This window comes from Theropithecus gelada, chromosome 12 (genome assembly GCF_003255815.1).
Source record: "Theropithecus gelada isolate Dixy chromosome 12, Tgel_1.0, whole genome shotgun sequence".
NCBI classification, from domain to species: domain Eukaryota; kingdom Metazoa; phylum Chordata; class Mammalia; order Primates; family Cercopithecidae; genus Theropithecus; species Theropithecus gelada.
Genome location: NC_037680.1, coordinates 108,788,951 through 108,811,693, shown reverse-complemented (window position 1 = coordinate 108,811,693; position 22,743 = coordinate 108,788,951). Strand labels below are relative to the sequence as shown.

Below are 22,743 nucleotides of genomic sequence, written 5' to 3'. Positions count from 1 at the left end.
ACTGTTTTCAAATATTTAAGGAAATCTCTGTTTATTCATTAGCTGACCACTAAGCTAGCCAAGCAGAGATTTCAGTAGCTTCAAATAACAAATACAAACTGTCTTTGTTTGAATCGCTATAACAAAATACCATAAATTGGGTAGCTTATAACATTTATTTCTCACAGTTTTGGAAAGTGGAAAGTCGAAGATCAAGATACTAGCAGACTCAATATCTGATGAAGGCCCACTTCCTCATGAATGGCACCTTTTTACTGTGTCCTCACATGGTGAAAGGGGTGAGGTTTCTTTCTTGTGCTTCTTTTTATAAAGGCACTAATCCCATTCATGAGGGCTCTACCCTTGACTTAATTGCCTTCCTAAACTATAATTTGGGGGTTACAGTTTCAACCTATGAGCCTAGAGGGAACACAAACATTCAGATCACAGCATAGACTCGCTCTGTTGCCCAGACTGGAGTGCAGTGGCGTGATCTTGGCTCATTGCAACCTCCGCCTCCCAGGTTCAAGCAATTCTCCTGCTTTAGCCTCCTGAGTAGCTGGGACTACTTTGTTCAAGCTTTCTATTTTCTTGTTTGTCTTTTTAGTTTAGTAACACTTAGTTCAAAAAAGTCAGAAAATGAACAGCAGAAAGAACAAACAGCAATAACAGCAAACCTTGGAGATGAAGGGAGGTAAGATGATTTCCAGAGCTGCCACATTATATTATTATTTAATAGTATTTAATTGCATGTGTGTGTGTGAATGTGTGTGTATAATTGTGCATGTGTCATGCAAACAGTAACAAAAGAGAGCAGGAGTAGTCAAACTAATAGCAGACAAAATAGAATTCAAGGCAAATAGTGTTACTAAAGACAAAAGATAATATTTTATAACAATAATAGGGTCAGTTCATCTAGAAAATGAAATAATTATAAACATATATGCACCTAACAACAAAGCCACAAAATATGCAAAGCAAAAAATGGCAGAACTTAAGGGAAAAATGCAGAATTCAACTTTTATACATCAATACACAATATCCAGTAACAGAGAGAAAAATTAAACAAAAGATAAACAAGAAAATAGAAAGCTTGAACAAAACTATAAATCAATTAGATCTAACAGGTATCTACAGAACACTCCATCCAACAATAGCAGAATACATATTCTTCTAGAGTGGATATGGAACATTCTCCACACCATATAACAAGCTTCAATAAATATACAAGGACTAAAATACAAAATAAATTCTCTAACCAAAATAGAATGGAATTAGAAATTAACAGCATAAAGAAATTAGAGAAATTCGCAAGTATGTAGAAATTAAACAACCTACTCCTAAATAAAAAATAGGTCAAAGAAGAAATCTCAAAGGAAATTTTAAAATACTTAGATATAAATGAAAATAAAATACAACCTATCAAAATTTATAGGATGCAGCTAAAGCAATCAGGGAAGTAGGGAGGGAGGTTTATAGCTGTAAATGCCTTTATAAAAAAAATAGAGCCAGGTACGATGGCTCATGCCTGTAATCCAGGAGCTCAAGACCAGCCTAGGTGACATGATGACACCTCATCTCTACAAAAAAATACAAAAATTAGCCAGGCAGCCAGGCAGCCAGGCACAATGGCTCACGCCTGTAATCCTAGCACTTTGGGAGGCCAAGGCAGGCAGATCACGTGAGGTCAGGAGCTCGAGATGAGCCTGGCCAAGATGGTGAAACCAAACAAACAAACAAACAACTAAACAAAAATTAGCTGGGCGTGGTGATGCACGCCTGTATCCCAGCTACTCAGGAGGTTGAGGCAGAAGAATCACTTGAACCCAGGAGGTGGAGGCTGCAGTGAGCTGAGATCGCACCACTGCACTCCAGCATGAGTGACAGAGTGAGACTCTGACTCAAAAAAAAAAAAAAAAAAAAATAGCTGGGCATGGTAGCACATGCCTGTGGTCCCAGGTACTTGGGAGGCTGAGGCAAGAGGATTACTTGAGCCTGGAAGGTGAAGGTTGTAGTGAGCAAAGATTGCACAACTGCACTCCGGCGTGGAAGACAGAGTGAGACCCCCATCTCAAAAAAAAAAAAAAAAACAAAACCAAAACATAGAAAGATCTGAACTCAGTAATATAAACTTCCACCTTAAGAAACTAACCAAAGAATAACAAACTAAACCTAAGCAAGCAGAAAAAAGAAAATAATAAAGATTAGAGTAGAAATAAATGAACAAGAGAATTAAAAAAATAAGAGAAGAATAAAACTAAAAGTTGGCTATGTGAAAAGATCAACAAAACTGACAAACCCTGAGTTAAGCTAACCAAAACCAGACAGAGAGAGAGAGTGATTCAAATTACTAAACTAACAAATGAAACAGCGAATATTACTACCAATCTTACAGAAACAATAACGATTATAAGGGAATACTAATAACAATGGTATGCCAAGAAATTAGATAACCAAGATGCAAAAGACAAATTTCTAGGAAGAAGCTGGGTGCGATGGCTCACACCTGTAATCCCAGCACTTTGGGAGGCCAAGGTGGGAGGATCAGTTGAGGTCAGGAGTTCAAGACTAGCCTGGCCAACATGATGAAACACTGTCTCTATGAAGAATACAAAAAATTAGCCAGGTGTGGTGGTGCACACCCGTAATTCCAGCTACTTGGGAGGCTGAGGCAGGAGAATTGCTTGAACCCAGGAGGCAGAGGTTGCAGTAAGCCAAAACCACACCATTGCACTCCAGTTTGGACAACAAGAGTGAAACTCTGTCTCAAAAAAAAAAAAAAATTCTAGGAAAATAAACTGCAAAGAACTTAAAATAAAAATGGAAAAGTTCAACAGATCTATAAGAAAAAAAGATATCGAATAAACAACCCCCCGCCCCTCCACAAAAGCACAGGGCCAGATGGCTTTACTGATGAGTTCTAGAGTGGGAGGAGAATAAGGATCAAAAAACTACCTCTTATTGGGTACTATGCTCACTACATGGGTGACAAAATCATTTGTACACCAAACTATAGAGACATGCAATTTACTCATATAATAAACCTGTACATTTACGCTCTGAACCTAAAATAAAAGCTGGAAGAAAAAAAGAAAAAAAAATTCCCCAATTCTTCACAAACTCTTCCAAAACTCATTCTATGAGGCCAGTGTTATCCTCATATAAAACCAAAGTTATCACAAGAAAACTAAAGACTGAAATCTCTTAAAAATACAGAAGCAAAAATCCTAAAAAGGAATCCGGCAAACCAAATCTAGCAATATAAAAAGGATTATACACCATGACAAGGGTGAAATTTATCCCAGGAATGCGGTGGCTCAACATGAAATAGATAAAATAGAATAATAAAGCCAATCAATGAAATAGAATAATAAAGAACAAAAATCACAGGATTATCTCAACAGACAGAAAAACCATTTGACAAAATCCAACACTCTTCCATGAGAAAACCACTCAATAAATTAGGACTAGATGGAAAAGCTTTCAACTGATAGAGAGCATCTACAAAACCCCCAAAGCTTACATTACAATTAATATTGAAAGACTAGGCTGAGTTCTTGGCTCATACCTGTAATCCCAGCACTTTGGGAGGCTGAGGCAGGCAGATCACTTGAGCCCAAGAGTTCAAGACCAGCCCGGGTAACGTGGTGAAACCCCATCTCCACAAAAAATACAAAAATTAGTTGGGTGTGGTGGCACACCCTGTCATCCCAGCTACTTAGGAGGCTGAGCTGGGAGGATCACTTGAGCCTGGAATTGTAGTGAGCTGTGATTGTACCACTGCACTCCAGCTTGGGCAAGAGAGCAAGACCCTGTCTCAAAACCAAAAAGCAAACAAACAAACAAAAAAACTGAATGACTGAATGCTTTCCCTCCTCAAGATCAGAACAAGAGAGGCACACTCCCATTAATTCTATTCAACACTGTACGGAAGGTCCTAGCTTGAGTAACTGCCTAAGAAAAGGAAATAAAAAGCATCTAACTTAGAAAGGAAGAGGTAAAACTTCCCTATTTGCAGATGACATGAACTTCTAAATATAGGAAATTTCATGGTATCGATGAAAGACAGAGCTAACAATTTTTTTTTTTTTTTTTTTTTTTTTTTGAGGGGGAGTCTCACTCTGTTACCCAGACTGGAGTGCAGTGGCTCAATCTCTGCTCACTGCTGCCTCTGCCTCCCAGGTTCAAGGAATTCTTCTGCCTCAGCCTCCCAAGTAGCTGGGATTACAGGCGCCCGCCACCAAGCCTGGCGAATTTGTGTATTTTTAGTAGAGGCAGTGTTTCACTATGCTAGCCAGGCTGGTCTCAAACTCCTGATCGCAACTGATCCACCAGCCTTGGCTTCCCAGAGTGCTGAGATTACAGGCATGAGCCACCATGCCCGGCCAACAAATGATTTTTGTAATGTTGTAGGATACTAGATCTATACATAAATATAAAATGTATTTCTAAACATTAGCAATTAATAATTTGGAAATGAAATTAAGAAAACAATTTCATTTACAACAGCATCAAAAAGAAAAAATACATAGGATTAAATTTAACAAAGAAGCCTTCTATACTGAAAACTACAAAACATCATTGAAAGAAATTAAAGATCTAATTAATGGAAAGACATCCCATGTTCATAGGTTGGAAGACTTAATGGTGTTAAAATGGAAATGCTCCCCAAACTGATCTACAGACTCAGAGCAATTCTTATGAAAATCCCGAGTGCCTCCTGAAACTGACAAGCTGATCCTAAAACTTGTGTAGCAATGCAAGGAACCCAGAATAGTGGAAAAATCTGAAAGAAAAAAAAAAAGTAAAGTTGGAAGAATCACACTTCTCAACTGCAAAACTTACTACAAAGTTACAATAATTTACACAGTGTGGCACTTGCATAAAGACAGATATATAGATCAATGGAACAGAAATGAGAGTCCAGAAATAAACCAATACATGTATGGTCAAATAAATTTCATGAAGAAAGAATCATCTTGTCAACAAGTTTTTCTTATGGTGCTGAAACAACTGGTTATCCACAAGCAAAAAAAATGAAATGTGACCCATACCTTACACCATTTACAAAGATTAAAAATAGATCATAAATATAATAACTAACAGTATAAAGTTCACAGAAGAAAACTTATGTTGGCCAGGCACGGTGGCTCACGCCTATAATCCCAGCACTTTGGGAGGCTGAGGCTGGTGGATCACTTGAGGTCAGGAGTTGGAGACTAGCCTGCCCAACGTGGCAAAAACCCATCTCTATAAAAACACAAAAAAATTAGCAGAGCGTGGTGATGGGTGCCTGCAATGCCAGCTACCTGGGAGGCTGAGGCAGAACTGCTTGAACCCAGGAGGCAGGGGTTGCAGCCCAGCTCGCGCTACTGCACTCCAGCCTGGGTGACAGAGTGAGATGCCATCTCAAAACAAACAAACAAAAAGAAAACATATGTCTAATCTTTGTGATCTTTGCCAATGGTTTTTTAGATATGACACGAAAAACACAAGCAACCAAAGAAAAAAACAGACTCAACTGGCCTTCATCAAATTTTGAAACTTTGTGCTTCTAAGAACACCATCAAGAAAGTGAAAGATAGCCAGCCCACAAGTAGGAGAAAATATTTGCAAATCATAAATCTGATAAATGACCAGTGTTTGGAATATAGAAACTACTCCTATAACTCAACAATAGAAAGGTAACCCAATTTTAAAAAAGGCAAAGGATCTGAATAGATACTATCTGAGTAGATAATTCTTCAAAGAAAATATACAAATGACCAATAAGAACATCAAAATACGTTCAGTCTCATTAGTCATGACAGAAACGCAAATCAAAACCATAATGAGACACTACCCTACACCTACAATGATGGCTACAATCACAAATACAGATAACAAGTGTTAGGATATGGAGCAACTGAGAGTCTCATACATTGCCACAGGGAATGCAAATGGTACAGCTACTTTGAAAAATACTTTCACAATTACTCTGAAAGTAGACTGACCATATGACCCAGCAATTTCACTCCTAGGTATATACCCAGATATATACCCAAGATAACTGAATGTCCACACCAAAACCTGTACATAAATATTAATAGCAGCATTATTCATAATAGTCAGGCTGGGGAATCAACCCAAATGTCCATCAACTAATGAATAAACAAAATGTGAAATATCCATACAATAGAATATTATTCAGCTACAAAGCGGAATTACCTTCTGATATATGTAACGACACGGATGAATCTTGAAAACATTATGTAGGCCAGGTGTGGTGGCTCACACCTGTAATCCCAGCACTTTGGGAGGCCAAGGCAGGCGGATCACAAGGTCAGGAGTTTAAGACCAGCCTGGCCAATATGGTGAAACCTCGTCTCTACTAAAAATACAAAAATTAGCCAGGCGTGGTGGTGGGTGCCTGTAGTCCCAGCTACTCGGGAGGCTGAGGCGGGAGAATCGCTTGAACCTGAGAGGAGGTTGCAGTGAGCTGAGATCACGCCATTGCACTCCAGCCTGGGTGACAGAGCGAGACTCCATCTCAAAAACAAACAAACAAACAAAAAAACCCAAAACATTACGTCAAGTAAAAGAAGTCAGCTACCGAAGGCAACTTACTGTATGACTCCATTTATATGAAATGTTCAGAATAGGGAAATCCACAGAGATTGAAAACAGATGAGTAGTTGTGAGAAGCGGGGGTGGAGAGGGAATGAGGAGTAACTGCTAATGGAATTTATTTTGGGGGTGATAAAAATGTTCTGGAATTAGATAGTGGTGATGGTTCAACAAGTCTACCAATGTACAAGAAACCACTGAATTTAAAAGGATTAATTTTGTGGTACTTGAATATCTCAATATAAAAAACAGACTTTGTCACCCTGACATTTAGTTATCTCTATACTCCAGTTTATTCCAAATCTTAGGCCATCTATACCACAAAATGAAATTTTAAAATATCACTATATCATTATAGTTAATTTCCAAACAGATTTTTTTTAGAAGATGTAGAAATTATCTTGCCCATGACTTGTATTTCGACAGTGCTATAAAAATATTTCTAGGGAATAAATTCAAACATTGTCTTTTGCCAGTAAGCATTTTTCCACCTGTTCAGACAAAAAATCTATTGATCTTTGAGTATTTGTCTTTTCTAAGAGTAGTGTTATTTATCAACATGAATTTTATGGGCTGACGAAGTACTAAATACTTACAATTAAGAATGTCCAGTTGTGTATCTACTTTAGGGCCCATTAATCCTTGTTACTATCTATGCATTTCTTGTAATTTCACAGTGAGTTGGGATTTACATGAAAGGAATACTACTGCCAGTCGTTTCAGCTGACAATGACAGCTTCCCCATTTGATGCCAAACAATTTAATCTTGCTTCCCCCTCCAGCTAAGGAAAGAAGGGGCTCCCTTGGCAATCAAAGAACTGAGATTTAAAGCACAACCCTTGAATTTCCTGTGTAATTATCTTTCCCGGGTGGTCCATGGTGGGGCACAGTTGATATTTATTTGTCAGATAAATGCGGCAGACAGTCACTGATGGGATACCATTTTCTTTCAAATCCAAGAATGAGATAGCTCTAAATAACTCAGAAAAGACATTTCAAATACAAAGTCATGCACTGTTACAGGTAGAGGGGTTTGAAATACCTAGTTCAGAAAGTTGCAAAATGTATTCTAAGGAATACTAGTTCCACCAGAATCCATGAGAAGAATCTCTAAGAAATCTATTAACCCACTGTTTTCCAAAAACACTTACCCACAGATCCTTTTTCCGCATGACACCTATTCATGACCTAGCAACATGTTTTGAAAAATCCTAATCTGGTCAAAAATCCATTTCACAAAAGATAAAATTACTCACTCCTCTCCACTTCCCCAGATTTAACTGATTTGCCTAAAATCACCTACCTAGGCCCTGGGGAGAACTAGGACTAACTTCTAGCACTCCTTCAATGCTGCCACACTGTCTTACCAGGGGAACATTTTCTAAATGGCAATTTAATCATATTGGACTTCCTGATAAACAGCAAGATCATTAGTCATTTAATGTTAGTTATGTTTGAAAGCTTTCCCACAAATGGGTTGACCTGAAAGAGGTTAGTATTATATGACTCTCCTTTCAAGTTGCTATTTCAAGGTTGGTTTTACCTGAAGTGAGAGGAAATTTCTGTCTATTTGGAACAGCTCCATCTTGAAGATTTTTCAGTATTTCTTACCACAACCCCCTTTCTGTGCTTAGTATTTTTAGCTCATTGTTTTCTATTTTGGCAGCCGAGAAGCTGCAGTTTGTAATTTTACCTCCAGCTTCATATTTCTTCTTAAAAGTGAATACAATGTCCTGTTTATAATAATAAAATCACTAGTTGGCAGGACGACATTAAATGGAAAAAAAAGAGAGAAAGCAATTGGAAAATTTAGAGCAAGCAATTTTAAGTGCCAAGTTTCACATTTGTAATGGTCTGGTGGAGGTCACTGGGCTTCCTTTTTATTGAGGGAATAGTAAAGAAATAGATACCCACAAGTTCTCTTGTAAAAAGCTATAGAAACCACCTCCACTCCAATGAAACTCATGGTTTTACTGAAAAGTGACATGATTCAAACTTCCATAATAATACTAACTACAGGAAAAACATAAAAATCAGTTTAGCGTGGTATTTTCCCCCTCCGATATTTAGGTGTTCATTTTCCACTTTAATTGAGCTTTTAGGCTTTGGTTTCCTATTCCAGTTTAGCAACAAAGGAAACAAAACAATATGAATGAAATTAGAAATAACTGGAGCCAGTCTCAGAAATAACTTCTGGGTTTCTTCAGCTTCTGGTGCAACCCCCCTTTAAGCAATTTCCTTGGACATATTATCTTCCTGATCCTCAAATTTCTGCAGCACTTACGCTGCTTTTCTTTTTTAAAGCCTCAGATGCCCTGCTAAAGACAGCTACAGGTCTAGACCATGCAAGCAGGGACTCTCCAGAGACTAGAGCTGAAGGTCCAGAAAAATGGTGACCCCAATCGGGAGGGCTATATCGCCCCTAGGAGTTCACGCAAGCCTAACTTCTTGAAAATTGCTAACCAACCATTTTTTCTTTTCAAAATAAACACTATTTCTTTCAACTTCAGTTTGCAAAATATTACCCCAATTCCATTGGACCAAAAAACTGGAATTTTACTGACATAATTGGATTATGAGGTTTAAAGATTGATGGAACTTTTCTGTTCCAAATATAATTGTTCAAATACCAAACCTAAACGGGTATGTAGAAGTTCTTACGTAGCTAGAGCCAGAGTAACACTGCAGGCTCTGAGGCAGGGTGACCCAGGACAGGGGATCAAGTGACCAAACCATAGGACTTGCAAGCCCTGTTATAGAAGGATCTTGGAGTCTGAAGGGAACACACTGCCTTTCTGCAGCCATGGACTATCACTAAAATGAAGACAACGTTAGTCACTCTAGTTCCCTCTAAACCTGCTCATTTCTCAGATCTCACCTCATGCACCAATGACTCTGGCAGTCTGTTCATACCTATTTTACAGCACTTGCCATTGTCTGCTGTAATAAATCTGAGTACGAATCTGTCTCCCTGAAGAACAGGGGCTGGCCCTTGGTTGTCTTTGCATTTCCAGTGGCTAACTTACTACTTGGCATATATATATATATATAAAAAACAATATGTGCAAATAAATGTTTGAAAAAGGTTTGATTTTATTAGTTTACAAAATATATATTAATTTATTCAATATAGCACATATTTTTCAGCATGTGCTGGGACTCAATCCTACTTCTTTTGACATTCCTAGGAAAATGAATACTGTTTTCAAAAACTCTTTGAAGGCAGCGGACCTCAGAGCAGAAGAAACCACATGATCACAAGCACTTGAACCAAGCACCCCCTCCTTCATTACAATTCTACGTTTGACTACTGTTTAATAATTTCATTCATGTTCTTCTGCCACAAAACTGAGAGTTCCACAAGGGCAGCAAATACATCTATTTTTGTTCACTGTTGTATCCTCAGTGCCCATGGATCATGTTCAATAAATATTTTTGGTATAAAAACTGAATAAATCCATCATAAAACCAGCCAAAGAAAAGGAAAAGGTTATCAGATCCAACTACCTAAACATGCTTACCTACTGCTGTATGGTACTGCACGCTAACCAACTACATCACTGGAGCTCATTCCACACACTTATGGCTTCTCTTTAAGTGTGTTAAAAATAAGGAATTAACTGACACTACATAACTACATGAATTAACCCTGGCACCCTCACTAGATGTGTGGGTCAGGTGGTAGGTGAGGTGTACAGATGAAAGAGTTGGCATTCCAGAACACAAACGCAATGACAGCAGCACTCTTAGTTCCTATGCTTTTGCCAACTGCAACTAATGGGTCTTTACTCATGCCCAGATACATGGATTTATGGATATTGCCTAGTTTTAGCTAAACTAATCCTTGCAAAAAAGGTAACTGGCTAAAAAAGATTACTGCAAAGGTCCATATATTGAAGATAATACTAAACCACTAATATTCCTAGTAATATCATTAATACTAGAAAAATGGCAACACTGACATTTCTTCTGTGTCTAATATGAATTCAACTCCAGCCACATTATGATTTCAAAACAATGGCTGTCAGTCATATGTAACATATCAGATACTTTAGGAAAATTAAACATGCTTAATCTGTCCCTTCAAGGTAAAGGTGACATTTTAACAATAAGAAAACAAATTACTGCATTTTGAAAACAAAATAACATATTCAAATTTTAAAGATAACATTTTTTTTAAATGGATGTTTTGAAATACTTCCATTGCTATATTATTTGGGGCCTAAAATGATGTAAGTGTATAAACTACAAAAATATTCATATCCATAGACTTAAACTTCCTAATAGAATCATTTGTATTTATTTATTTTTTTGAGATGGAGTCTCGCTTTGTCACCCAGGCTGGAGTTCAGTGGCACAATCTCGGCTCACTGTAACCTCTGCCTCCCGGGTTCAAGTAATTCTCCTGCCTCAGCCTCCCGAGAAGCTGGGATTACAGGCGCCTGCCACCATGCCCAGCTAATTTTTGTGTTTTTAGTGAGATAGCGTTTCACCATGTTGGCCAGGCTGGTCTCGAACTCCTGACCTCAGGTGATGCATCCACCTTGGCCTCCCAAAGTGCTGGGATTACAGGTGTAAGCCAATGTGCCTGGCCGAATTTTCTAACTAGTTTTTAAAGATAACAACTAATGAGTAACTGGAGATTATAAATATATTTTTTAATCTAAAAATGCAGCATCTCTCAATGAATTAACAAGAACTGACATCAGAAAAGATGGAAATTTACTAGCCGAATTTCAAAATGAATTGGAATATAATTGGTGAATAGGACTGAGAAATGAGTATTATGATTTTGTAAGCACAACTCACATCTTCTAAACATATATCCTTTCCAATTATGATAATCATTAAAACCAAGTACCAAAATATACAGAACTTAGAATCAGACCTCTGAATTTCCATATTACTAGTTGTTAAAGTAAAATTTTAATAAATAAAGAATATTATTCAATCATACTGCTTTCACCAAAAGTAAAATTACTATATACAGTTTTCTATACTTTTTGTAAGTAAAATGAAAGTATTTAAAAATTTATTTCTCACATTTTTTTTCTATTTTTACTTATGTTTATAATGTACATAATAGACTAGCAATGTAGTAAATTCATTTATCATTTTAAAATAAAGACAAGCATTAGTGGTAATTTACTATATTACTTCTTGATGCCTAAAGTAATAATTTCTAAACTTCAGAGATTACTACTTTAGGCATTAAGAAACATTAGAAAAATTTTAAATGCAAAGGAGTAAAATAAATCAGATTTGAATTTTAGAAACATAATCCTGAGGATAATGGGCAAAGATAACATATTTTAAGGTTGAAGTAATTTTTTTTTTTAACTGAGTATCGCTCTATGGCTTAGGCAGTGGCACAATCTCAGCTCACTGCAACCTCCGCCTCCTGGGTTCAAGCAGTTCCCCTGCCTTGGCCTCCCAAGTGTGCCTACTTGGGAGGCTGGGTAGGGATTACAGGCACCCGCCACCATGCCCAAAGTAATTTTTTTTTTTTTTTTTGGAGATGGAGTCTTACTCTGTCGCCAGGCTGGAGTGCAGTGGAGCGATCTCGGCTCACTGCAACCTCCGCCTCCCAGGTTCAAGCGATTCTCCTGCCTCAGCCTCCCAAGTAGCTGGGACTACAGGCCCATACCACTATGCCCAGCTAATTTTTGTATTTTTAGTGAAGACAAGATTTCACCATGTTAGCCAGGATGGTCTCAATCTCATGATTTGCCCACCTCCGCTTCCCAAAGTGCTAGGATTATAGGCGTGAGCCACCACGCCCCGCCCAAAAGTAATTTTTTAAAAAAATCCTTGTTACTTCATTAATAGCAGAGAGCACCCTATAAACTCCTTCTGTCTTTGGATCCTTTCACAGGGCACNCGTATGTGTGTGTGTGTGTGTGTGTGTGTGTGTGTGTGTGTGTGTGTGTGTGTGTGTGTGTATTTAAGATATATTTTAACGAGGCTTTCTGCAAAGCAAGGTTTCTTTTCTTTTTTTTTTTTCCCCCTTAGACAGTCTTGCTCCATTGCCCAGGCTGGAATGTAGTGGCATGATTATAGCTCACTGCAGCCTCAAACTCCTAGGCTCAAACAATCCTCCTGCCCCAGCCTCCCAAGTAGGCACACATCACTGTGCCTGGCTAATATTTTATTTATTTATTTATTTTTTGTAGAGACAGGGTCTCACTAAGGACTTCTTATTCTATGGTCTAAACCAGAAGGCAATAAAGGTCAAAGAAGTGGGAAGACAGAGCCAAAGAAGTGGGAAGACAGTGGGAATTTACAACAATATTGGGCCCTATAACGACTAACATGCGTATTATTTACCTGTACACTAAAAGGCTAGAAAAAATGGAATACTTCTATTTTGTGACTTTCACATTTATAATTTTTTAAAGTCATACAAATTACTTTAAAAAAAATTTGGACCAGGTATGGTGGCTCACACCTGTAATCCCAACACTTTGGGAGGCCAAGGCAGGAAGATCTCTTGAGGCCAGGAGTTCAAAACCAGCCTGCTCAACATAGCAAGACCCCATCTTCTCTACAAAAGTAACATAAAAGAATTAGGCAGGTGTGGTGGCACATGTTATAATCCCAGCACTCTGGGAGACTAAGGCAGAGGATTGCTTGAGCCCAAGAATTCAAGGCTGCAGTGAACTATGATTGCACCACTGCACTCCCACCTGGGCAATACAGTGAGACCCTGTCTTAAAAATAATAATAATAATTTGAATAGTATGGCAGTATGCAAAATGAAAACTCAAAGTTCACTTCCCTATTGCCTTACCACTCCACTGAATCCACTCTCCATGGTAGTCACTGTTAACAGTTTATTTCCTTCCAGGTCTTGTTCTATGCAGATATACTTTGATGTGTATATATATACACATATATATGCATATGTGTACATTTATGCAGTTTTTGTATTACTTTACAAAATATAGGCTCATATTCATATTGCTCTGAAACTTGCTTCTTTTACTTAATAATGTATTATAGCCATTCTTTTAGGAAAGTCAACATGGATATAGCTCCTTTTTGCAGAGCTGCAATTAATGCTATCATATTGACATAACACAGGTTACTAAACCATTCCTTTATTGATGGTCATTAGCAGTGTCTCTAATGTTTAACTTTTATGACAAGACAGCAATGAACATTCTTGTACACTTTTTTGAGTAGAGTTTGGGGTGCAGGAGGAGGTACATTTAAAATGCTGATAGATACTGCAGCACGGCTATACTAAATTCTACTAAACAATAAGGTTCCACCATTTATTCTAACATTCTTTTCCCATTAAATCATTTGATAGATTCCTAGATTCAGGAAATGACCTCAGAAAACAAACCCCTCAATTTGTGTATGAGAAAACAAAGGTTCCGAGAGGTTAACGGTATGGGCCAAAGACCTCGGAGCCCCTGAAGAGATAACACACCCATGTGCTAGCAGGGGTTCAGTGATAGAGGGGTTACTATTAAAATCCAGGAATGCAATATGGGTTAACTGACTTCAAATGTAATATGTGTTCTATGAGAGATACTAACAAGTAGGAAAGGGCACTAATGGTCATCTCCTTTTCCTTGCCTAACCTCAATAAGAAAAGAAAAAGGCAATAAATTACTAAAAGATACAATAGTAAGAGGGTACAGAGAGGGAGTATTCACAAACTAGGTGGGTAACGGGCACCCAGAGCTGAAAGTGTCATAAGTTCAGCTGCATGAAGCAAGCAAGTGTGGTGGTAAAGACTTTGACATGGGATGACCTTAGCAAAAACCTTCCACAGCCTCAGTGGGTTGTATGAAAAGTTTCTTGGTTCTAAATATCTCCATGTGGCATCCAAAATGAATGCCAGTACTGAAACCAAATTCTGAAGAGAAATATCAGAAAAGAACTAACATCCCACAATGAAGAAACATCTTCAAAGAAGATGTTGTTATAAAAATACCACAAAAGTACTTTCCAACAAATTCCAGACCTGAAAGTAAGGCTTTAAAATGAGGCTCCAAGTACAGAAGTCTTGAATCCTTTGCTCTATGCCTGGAGAGGCCCATTTAAAGGAAGGCACTTCTAATTAGATAACAGTCTTTACTTGACCAGACCTATGGCGTATAGCAATGATAAGATGGGCGCTGTAGCTTTTGAAGTCAGAATGGTCTAGAACAGGGGTCAGCAAACTTTTTCCATAAAAGGCTGACAGTAACTAGTTTTGACTTTGCAGGTCATACGGTCTTGGTTGCAACTCATCATCTGGGCTGTTGTAGTGCAAAAAACAGCATAAGCAACATAGAAAATGAGTAAGTATGGTCATGTTCCAATGCAACTTTATGGTCGCAGAAATCTGAATTTCATATAATTTTCATAAAATATTATTCTTGTTTTAATTTTTTCCAACCATTCAAAAATGTAAAAACCATTCTTAGCTCATGGGTTGTATATAAACAGGTAGTGGGCTAGATTTAGCCTGTGGGCCATAATTTGCCAACTGTGGTACAGAAGCACTTATTCCCAACTGAACTGAACTTGAATGTTCATGGAAAGATGAAAACATCTAAGCCTATTCCCTAGGAAAGTTAAGGCAAAAAGGGAGAAATACGTTCTTAAAGGGTTTCAGGTGCTTACCTTAAATCTCTTCTCTTGCTGAACTCCTCTGGTGGAATTGTCCATGGCAGGCCTTGAGGAAGACATTCTAGAACTTCTGAAGAGAAATCAGAGAAATCCACGCCATACTCTGTTAGTATTCCTTCTGTTTCAGGCTCAATTTCACCAGCCTGCCCAAGACTCTTAGCCAGCTGCCTGTGGATAGAACAGAAAGGGAACAACTGGGTTAGCAAACAAATGGAATATAGGCACCTGTCTCCTCTCTAAAAGTAAGGTAGTAGGAAAGTTTAAAATCTCCTGCCCTTCCACCAGTAGAAACACGATCGTCTGCAAATGAGGGATAAGGGGAAAGCAGAAGAGATAGTAGTGCTCTTGTCCTGTTAAATCTGTAACTACAGTGTAATTTTACCTTTTTTTATTTGGCATTCTGACTTGAGAAACAGAACCAGAGGGATTTTCTTAGGACCCCTCCAACTGTTCTTCACAGAGAAGTCAAAATTGATATTATGATCAACCCAGGGTGCTGTTAAATTTATTAGTTTCAGAGTGCCTGTACCTTAAGTCATGCTTACTAGATTAGTTCTGATGTTCCTATTTCACAACTCCATGAGTTTTTATCTTTAAAATTTTAAAATATTTTATCTAAACACAAAAGTAATACATGTTCATTGCAGAGAAGTTAGAAAACACAAAATCCACTGAGAAGAAAATTAAAATTATCTGTAAACCAGTCACCCATTGACATTTTAGGGCACTGGCCCATTAAAAATAAAATTGCATTTAACAGGACAATGCTCACATTATGCACAGGGTTCCACCTTTCAGATGGCAGATCTCACTCCTTATCAAATTGACAGCTCTCTATTCTCATAAGTACTGTCATGCCACATCACAAGTCTAAAGTTGTGCGTTGAATACAGGCAGCCAACAGGAAATGTGTTATGGGCCTTGGCTGCCTTTGTAAAGGGTATTGCGGAGACCAAAAATGGCCACCTCCTCTGTTGTATAAGTCTACTTATCTACCAGGGTGATCCAAGAGTCCGCCCTCAACTCTTCCTGCAAGAAATTTAGCTCTGGCATCAGGACATTCTCCGGGGCTATTCGATTTCTATGAAAAAGGTTCTGCTTCCTAAGTAAGTGTAGATGCTTGGCTGCTGGAGTTCTTATGTGCAGAGTGGTAAAGAGGAATAGGGGAGGTGGTTGCCTCATAAGCAGAACAAATTCCAATCTTCAGGCTTGCTACTGGAATGCAGCAGTGATGGCAGCAGGGCTGGCCCCATTTCTCACACTAGTCAAGAGAGACCAGCCCAGTCTACCTGTGCACCTGCCCACCAGCCTATGATCTTGGCAGCCTGCAGACTGACCTGTGGGCTCCTACCATATAATGTGGGCTCAGAAGAGTACTTTCTCCACAAATCAGTGGTCTCTCCCATAAAATACATCAAAAAGCCAGACAGCAAAAATATGAGAGAAAAATTAACAGAAAGCGATCTGGAAAATCCCCAAATATGTGGAAATCTAACAACCTATAGGTTAAAGAAGAAATAAAAAAAGAATTAAAAAATATTTTGGACCAAGCGCAGTAGCTCACGCCTGTAATCCTAGCACTTTGGGAGGCCGAGGCAGGCAGATCACAAGGTCAGAAGATCGAGACCATCCTGGCCAACATGGTGAAACCTTGTCTCTATGAAAAATACAAAAATTAGCTGGGCGTGGTGATGCCTGCCTGTAATTCCAGCTACTTGGGAAGCTGAGGCAGGAGAATCCCTTGAACCAGAGAGTCGGAGGTTGAGGTGAGCCGAGATCATGCCAGTGCACTCCAGCCTGGTGAAAGAGTGAGACTCTGTCTCAAAAAATATATATATATTTTTTGAACTGGGGTCAGGTATGGTGGCTCACACCTGTAATCCTATCACTTTGGGAGGCCAAGGCGGGTGGATTACTTGAGGCTAGGAGTTTGAGACTAGCCTGGCTAGGAGTTTGAGACCCGTTTCTACTAAAAGTACAAAAAAGTAGCTGGGTGTGGTGGCACACACCTGTAATTCCAGAGACTCAGGTGGCTGAGGCATAAGAATCACTTAAACCCAGGAAACGGAGGCTGCAGCGAGCCGAGATGGCAGCACTGCACCGCAGGCTGGGCAATGGAGCTGGATGCTATATCAAAAAAGAAAGGAAAGGAAGGAATGGAGGGAGGGAGGAAGGGAATTTTGAACTGAATGAAAACAAAACATGTCAACATTTGTGAGACATAGCTAAAACACTGTGTGGAGGGTAATTTATAGCATTAAATGCTCACATAGGAAAGGAAGAAAAGTGTCAAATCAGTGATCTAAGCTTCTACCTTAGAAAACTGAAGAGCAAATTAGATTCTAGGTAAGGAGAAGAAAAGAAATAATGAAGAAACAAGAATCAATGAATAGAAAATGAACAAATAGGCTGGGCACGGTGGCTCATGCCTGTAATTCCAGCACTTTGGGAGGCCAAGGCGGGCAGATCACGAGGTCAAGAGATTGAGACCATCCTGGTCAACATGATGAAACCCCATCTCTACTAAAATTACAAAAATTAGCTGAGCATGGTGGTGCATGCCTGTAGTCCCAGCTACTCTGGAGGCTGGGTGAACCACTTGAACCCGGGAGGCAGAGGTTGCAGTGAGCCAAGATCACACCACTGCACTCCAGCCTGGGCAAAAGAATGAGAGTCTGTCTCAAAAAAAAAGAAAGAAAGAAAGAAAAGAAAATGAATGAATAATGAAAACAAATCAATAAAACCAAAAACTAATTCTATTTTTCATACAGGGTCTCACTCTGTCACCCAGGAAGAAGTGCAGTGGCATGATCATGGCTCACTGCAGTCTCAACTTCCCAGGCTCAAGTGATACTCCCACCTCAGCCTCCTGAGTAGCTGAGGCCCATCTAATTTTCGTATTTTTTGTAGAGATAGGATTTTGCCACATCGCCCAGGCTAGTCTCAAACTCCTGAGCTCAAGTCATCTGTCCACCTCGGTCTCCCAAAGTGCTGGGATTACAGGTGTGAGCCACCACACCTGGCTCAAAAGCTAATTTTTTGAAAAGACAAAAAGATAAACTTCTAGCCTGACTGATCAAGAAAAACAGGGAGAGAAAAACACAAATTACCAATATCAAGAATGAGAGAGGAAACACCATTTTACATCCCACAAGCATTAAAAAGATAAGGGAATAATGAATGACTTCAAGACAATAAATTCAACATCTTGGATGAAGTGAGCAAATTCCTTGAAAGATGCAAACTGCGTAGGATAATTAAAATAAATTGATACCTGAATATTCCTATTTAACATATCTATTATTTATTATCTCTAATGTACTATTAAAGAAACTGAATTCACAGTTTGAAACCTTCCCACATAGAAAACTCCAGACCCAGATGGCTTCACTGGTGAATTCTACCAAGTATTTAAGAAAGAATTATTGCCAATTCTACATAAACTCTTCTAGAATATAGAGGTGGATGGAATAGTTTCCAACTAGTTTAATGAAGACAGCATTACCTTGATATCAAAACCAAAGGATTAATGAGATCAATACCTCTCATAAACAGACTTAAAATTCTTACAAAGGTATATCAAAGTTATTGAAAAAGAAAATTTAAAAATTCTTACAAGGTTATTAACAAACAGAAATCAGTAATATATAAGAAAGATGATACATCATGACCAAATAATGCAAGATTTGTCCAACACTGAAACATCAATCAATATATCATATTAACAAACAAAAAACAAACACATATAACCATCTCAGTAAATGAAGAAAAAGCATTTGACAAAATTTCAACATTCACTTAAGGCAAAAGCCTTCAGGGCATGAGTAACAGGAACTTCTTCAACTTGGTTAAAAGCCTCTATGAGAATCCTAGCACTAACGTAAAACTTAGTGGTGAAAAGCAAAATGCTTTCCCTTGGAGCAGAAAGAAGACAAGGGTGTTCATTTTCACCAATACTATTTAACATTGTACTGGAGGTACTAGTGAATGCCATAAAGCAAGAAAAAGAAGACGCATACAAATTGGAAGGGAAGAATTGCACGCTGCCTATAAGCAGGACAAAAGACTACAATTCCCATCATAGAAGTGACCAGATTCCTACTACACAATGCCTGGCCTCTCTTTATACAAGACCCCTCTCACTCTGTGACAACCGAAATCCAGTACATTGTATGTGACTTAAACTCTGCCTCAACTCAAGACTTTGAATGTGAAGACAGAAACACACAGGCAAAAGGCTGCTTAGGATTCACTCACGACAGCTAGCATGGTTTCTCGTGATAGCAGCGGTGGCGGCAGCATCCAGTGAAAACGGTGTCCTGCAAGAGTGGTGGTAAGAGAATAACTGGCATTATAACCAAACTAACCCTGATAAAAGATGATGGCTGGGCTTCTTATTCTTGGCTTTCCAGAGTTGCCTTAGTTCACATTCCTTTTCAGGTCATTCAAGTCTTGTGCTCAGTGAGTTCTTCAACATCCTCTCAATAAATTCCTTTCCCAACCAGAGGTGGTTTTTCTTGCTTGTAACCAGCAACCCAGACAATTAAAGACTCAGGTCCCATTAATTTTCAAAAATGACAAAATTATTACCTGTGTTCACTAGAATGAAGTTCCAACTGAAGATATGGGGGACCTATTATCACAACCTTTGAAATTTGAAGGACACAGGAATTCAACACTGTGAGTACAAGATGAATACTTATAACAATGTTGTTTACCTTAAAAACAACTTTATTCTGGTGATGACAGGTAATAATTAGTCATTTTAAAAATTATTTTGTATTCTGAAAATTAATGGAACCTGAGTTAGTTCCAACCCATCTAACTCATTTACTGTTCTCACAGGTCCCTGAGGTTCTGTTTCCTACATTCGTCTCCTAATATCAACATCTTTAACAGTCTGTCTAAGTCCTTGTTTGTAAGCACAGAAGACCAATGCTGGCTGGAAAAGAAAAAAAGAAATTTACTGAAAGGATATCAAAGGGCTCACAGAAACAGTGAGAGGCTTGAAGAGCCAGAAAAAGGGGGAGAAACAAAGAATTACATGCTTCATCTCTAAATTCTTCATTCTAAATTCATTTCTAAGACTGAAACTCAGGGACTTAGTATGTCCATCAAAAAAGTATCTTGAATCTCTTGTAGCTGCCAGCCCAAGACGGAAAAAGCTTATTGAAAGGGTGATGAATCATTACACCACTGAATTTAAGGTCTCATTAAGTCACTTAGGTGAAACGTGTGACACTAATCAGAGAGAGTAAGATTCAGAGAACCCAAACACACACGATATAAAGGAGGATGCAGAAAGGTTTGAGTACCTTGAATGCCTAGTTCCAACTGACCCTCCATTGTCATGAGTCATAAATAGACATGATAGCATTAAATCCATTGTAAGGGATGGTCTCTGAAAAGACAGTATAGCAGAAACTTTCTCCCAATGGGCAGAACTTCAAGCCATATGTCCGTGGTCCACTTTAGCTGAGGAAGGACAACCTGATAGGCTGACAGGCAGTGACTACAAGTTTAGCCAGATGGATAGAAACCTGAAAGAAGAAAGATTGGAGTACTGGTGACAAGGACATCTAGGGAAAAGACATGTGGATGAAATGGGCCCACTGAAATGAGTCCAGACAGGTTATAACTATTTGTGCTCCATGAGAGCGCACAGTGAAAGGCTTCCACTGTAGAGGCAAGATGGCCTGCCCATGCATGTCCCCATCACTGCAGTGCTTGTTCAAGGGACATAGGAACAAAGCACAAGGCAGCAGGAAATGCACTCCACAACATTCACTTCTCACTAATGCTGACCTGGATACCATCCTTGCAGGACGCTAGCTTGCCAGCAGCAGCAACCAAGTCTGAGCACCTGACACGGAACCATGCCAGGAGGACCCCCAACTACTTCACATCAGATCGCATCCACTGAGCTCTTCCAGGATGGGAAAGGCAGTAATTCCTCCACTAAAAGAGACGCTTACTGTAGGTTTGCTATCTGCATTTCTTCTACCTATATTGCTATGTAAACACCACAATCCTCAGATTTATGAAATATCTTTTAAGCTATTATCTCACTCAACATTGCTTGTAATTCAGGATTTCACCTTTTGGAAGAAGCAAAGCGCACACATTTCACTGACTGGAATAATGTAATGATCTGACTACTAAGCTGTTGGACTAACCAGGAGGCATCAGTTGTGAGGGGGAGTACCATCCTCCAGGATGCATTGGTGCTCTGACTTAGCATCCTACAGGCAGTGTACATGGTTTGAGAAGAAAGAATGCAAGGGAGGAGTCAGGCCTTTCAACATCACACTTAAGACCCACACACAAAATATTTAGTTCTGCCTTCATAATGCTCATCTCTGTAGTTGAAAGGTTTTAGTACCTCTGGGGACACAATTATGATTCCTCTGAACTGGAATCTGAGACTACAAGAACCCTGACTGATATTAAAAGGCATAAAATATGCTATGTACTTTCCATCTAAAAAAAATTTATGTTTAACTCAAGCCAACTGAGAGGTTACTCAGAATTAATAATTCAAGAATGGCAATAATAATATAAAGAAGTTAATCATACATTATTTTGAGGCATATGAAATTGCCAGTATTTGACTATTTATTAACATATAAAACACAATTTCTTCTGATTCTACCTAATAGTATTAAAAGTTACATAAAATAACTAACCATCCATTAATTAGATAGCATACATGGCTTCTGGGAGAAGTATAAACAATGAGATATATCACATACAGTTTATTAGAGAACTACACTAATAAAAAAAGAAACAAATTCTTCTGTGTGGTGGGAGTCTCAGTGTTTGCAAGGCAGACCTAGAACACAGTGACCATACTATTCTTGTGTTGAAATTAAGAGTGGGTGAAGTTGGAATGCTATCCTCCAGGACACAGTATGGCCCAAAACGATTATCTTACGCCTAAAATAGAAAAGGGGCTAAAAACTTAGACAAAAAGCATTTTATAATGTCCAGTTTCTGAAACATAATACTAAAGTCCAGAAAGAACGCATTATTTAAAGATTTCAGGGAGGGGAGGTAGAAGGAACCATTCAAACATTCTATTAAAAAAAAAAAAAAAAAACCACATTTAAAAAAGAAAAAAGGGAGCAAGAAAAAGAAATGGCAGAAGGACAAAACAATCTCTATAAGCATATAACCACAGAAATGACCAAAGATATTCTTAAGAACTCCCAAAAATATTCTCAAGAACTCCCAAAAATATAAGCTTTATAAAACAAGAGCTTGAAGCAAAGATGCAAGTGCATAAGGAATAAATAAGTCATGAAAGGAAACAAAAACTAGGTTTCTAGATCTCAGGAAATAAGTAGAAAAGAACAATAAAATCATCACAGAAAATGAAAGTCACACTGGAAGTACCTAATGAAGAACTGACACTATTTGAAAGCAACAAGGATCACAGAGTAAAATCTTGAGAAAACTGAGGAAAATGAAACTGGGCAAGTAGAGTTTAAAAAGATAACAAAGAAAACAGACAGATGTGAAAGGCAGACC

The 22,743-nt window shown here is 38.5% G+C and overlaps 1 protein-coding gene across 1 annotated transcript in view; it reads right to left on the bottom strand.

Annotated features, from left to right (window-relative positions):
- Positions 1-22,743, bottom strand: part of DIS3L2 (DIS3 like 3'-5' exoribonuclease 2) — a 378,448-nt gene that overhangs the window by 159,542 nt on the left and 196,163 nt on the right. Inside the window, exon 9 of the mRNA XM_025404797.1 lies at positions 15,208-15,381. Within this exon, the coding sequence (XP_025260582.1) occupies positions 15,208-15,381 (174 nt within the window). The remainder of the gene's footprint in view (positions 1-15,207; positions 15,382-22,743) is intronic.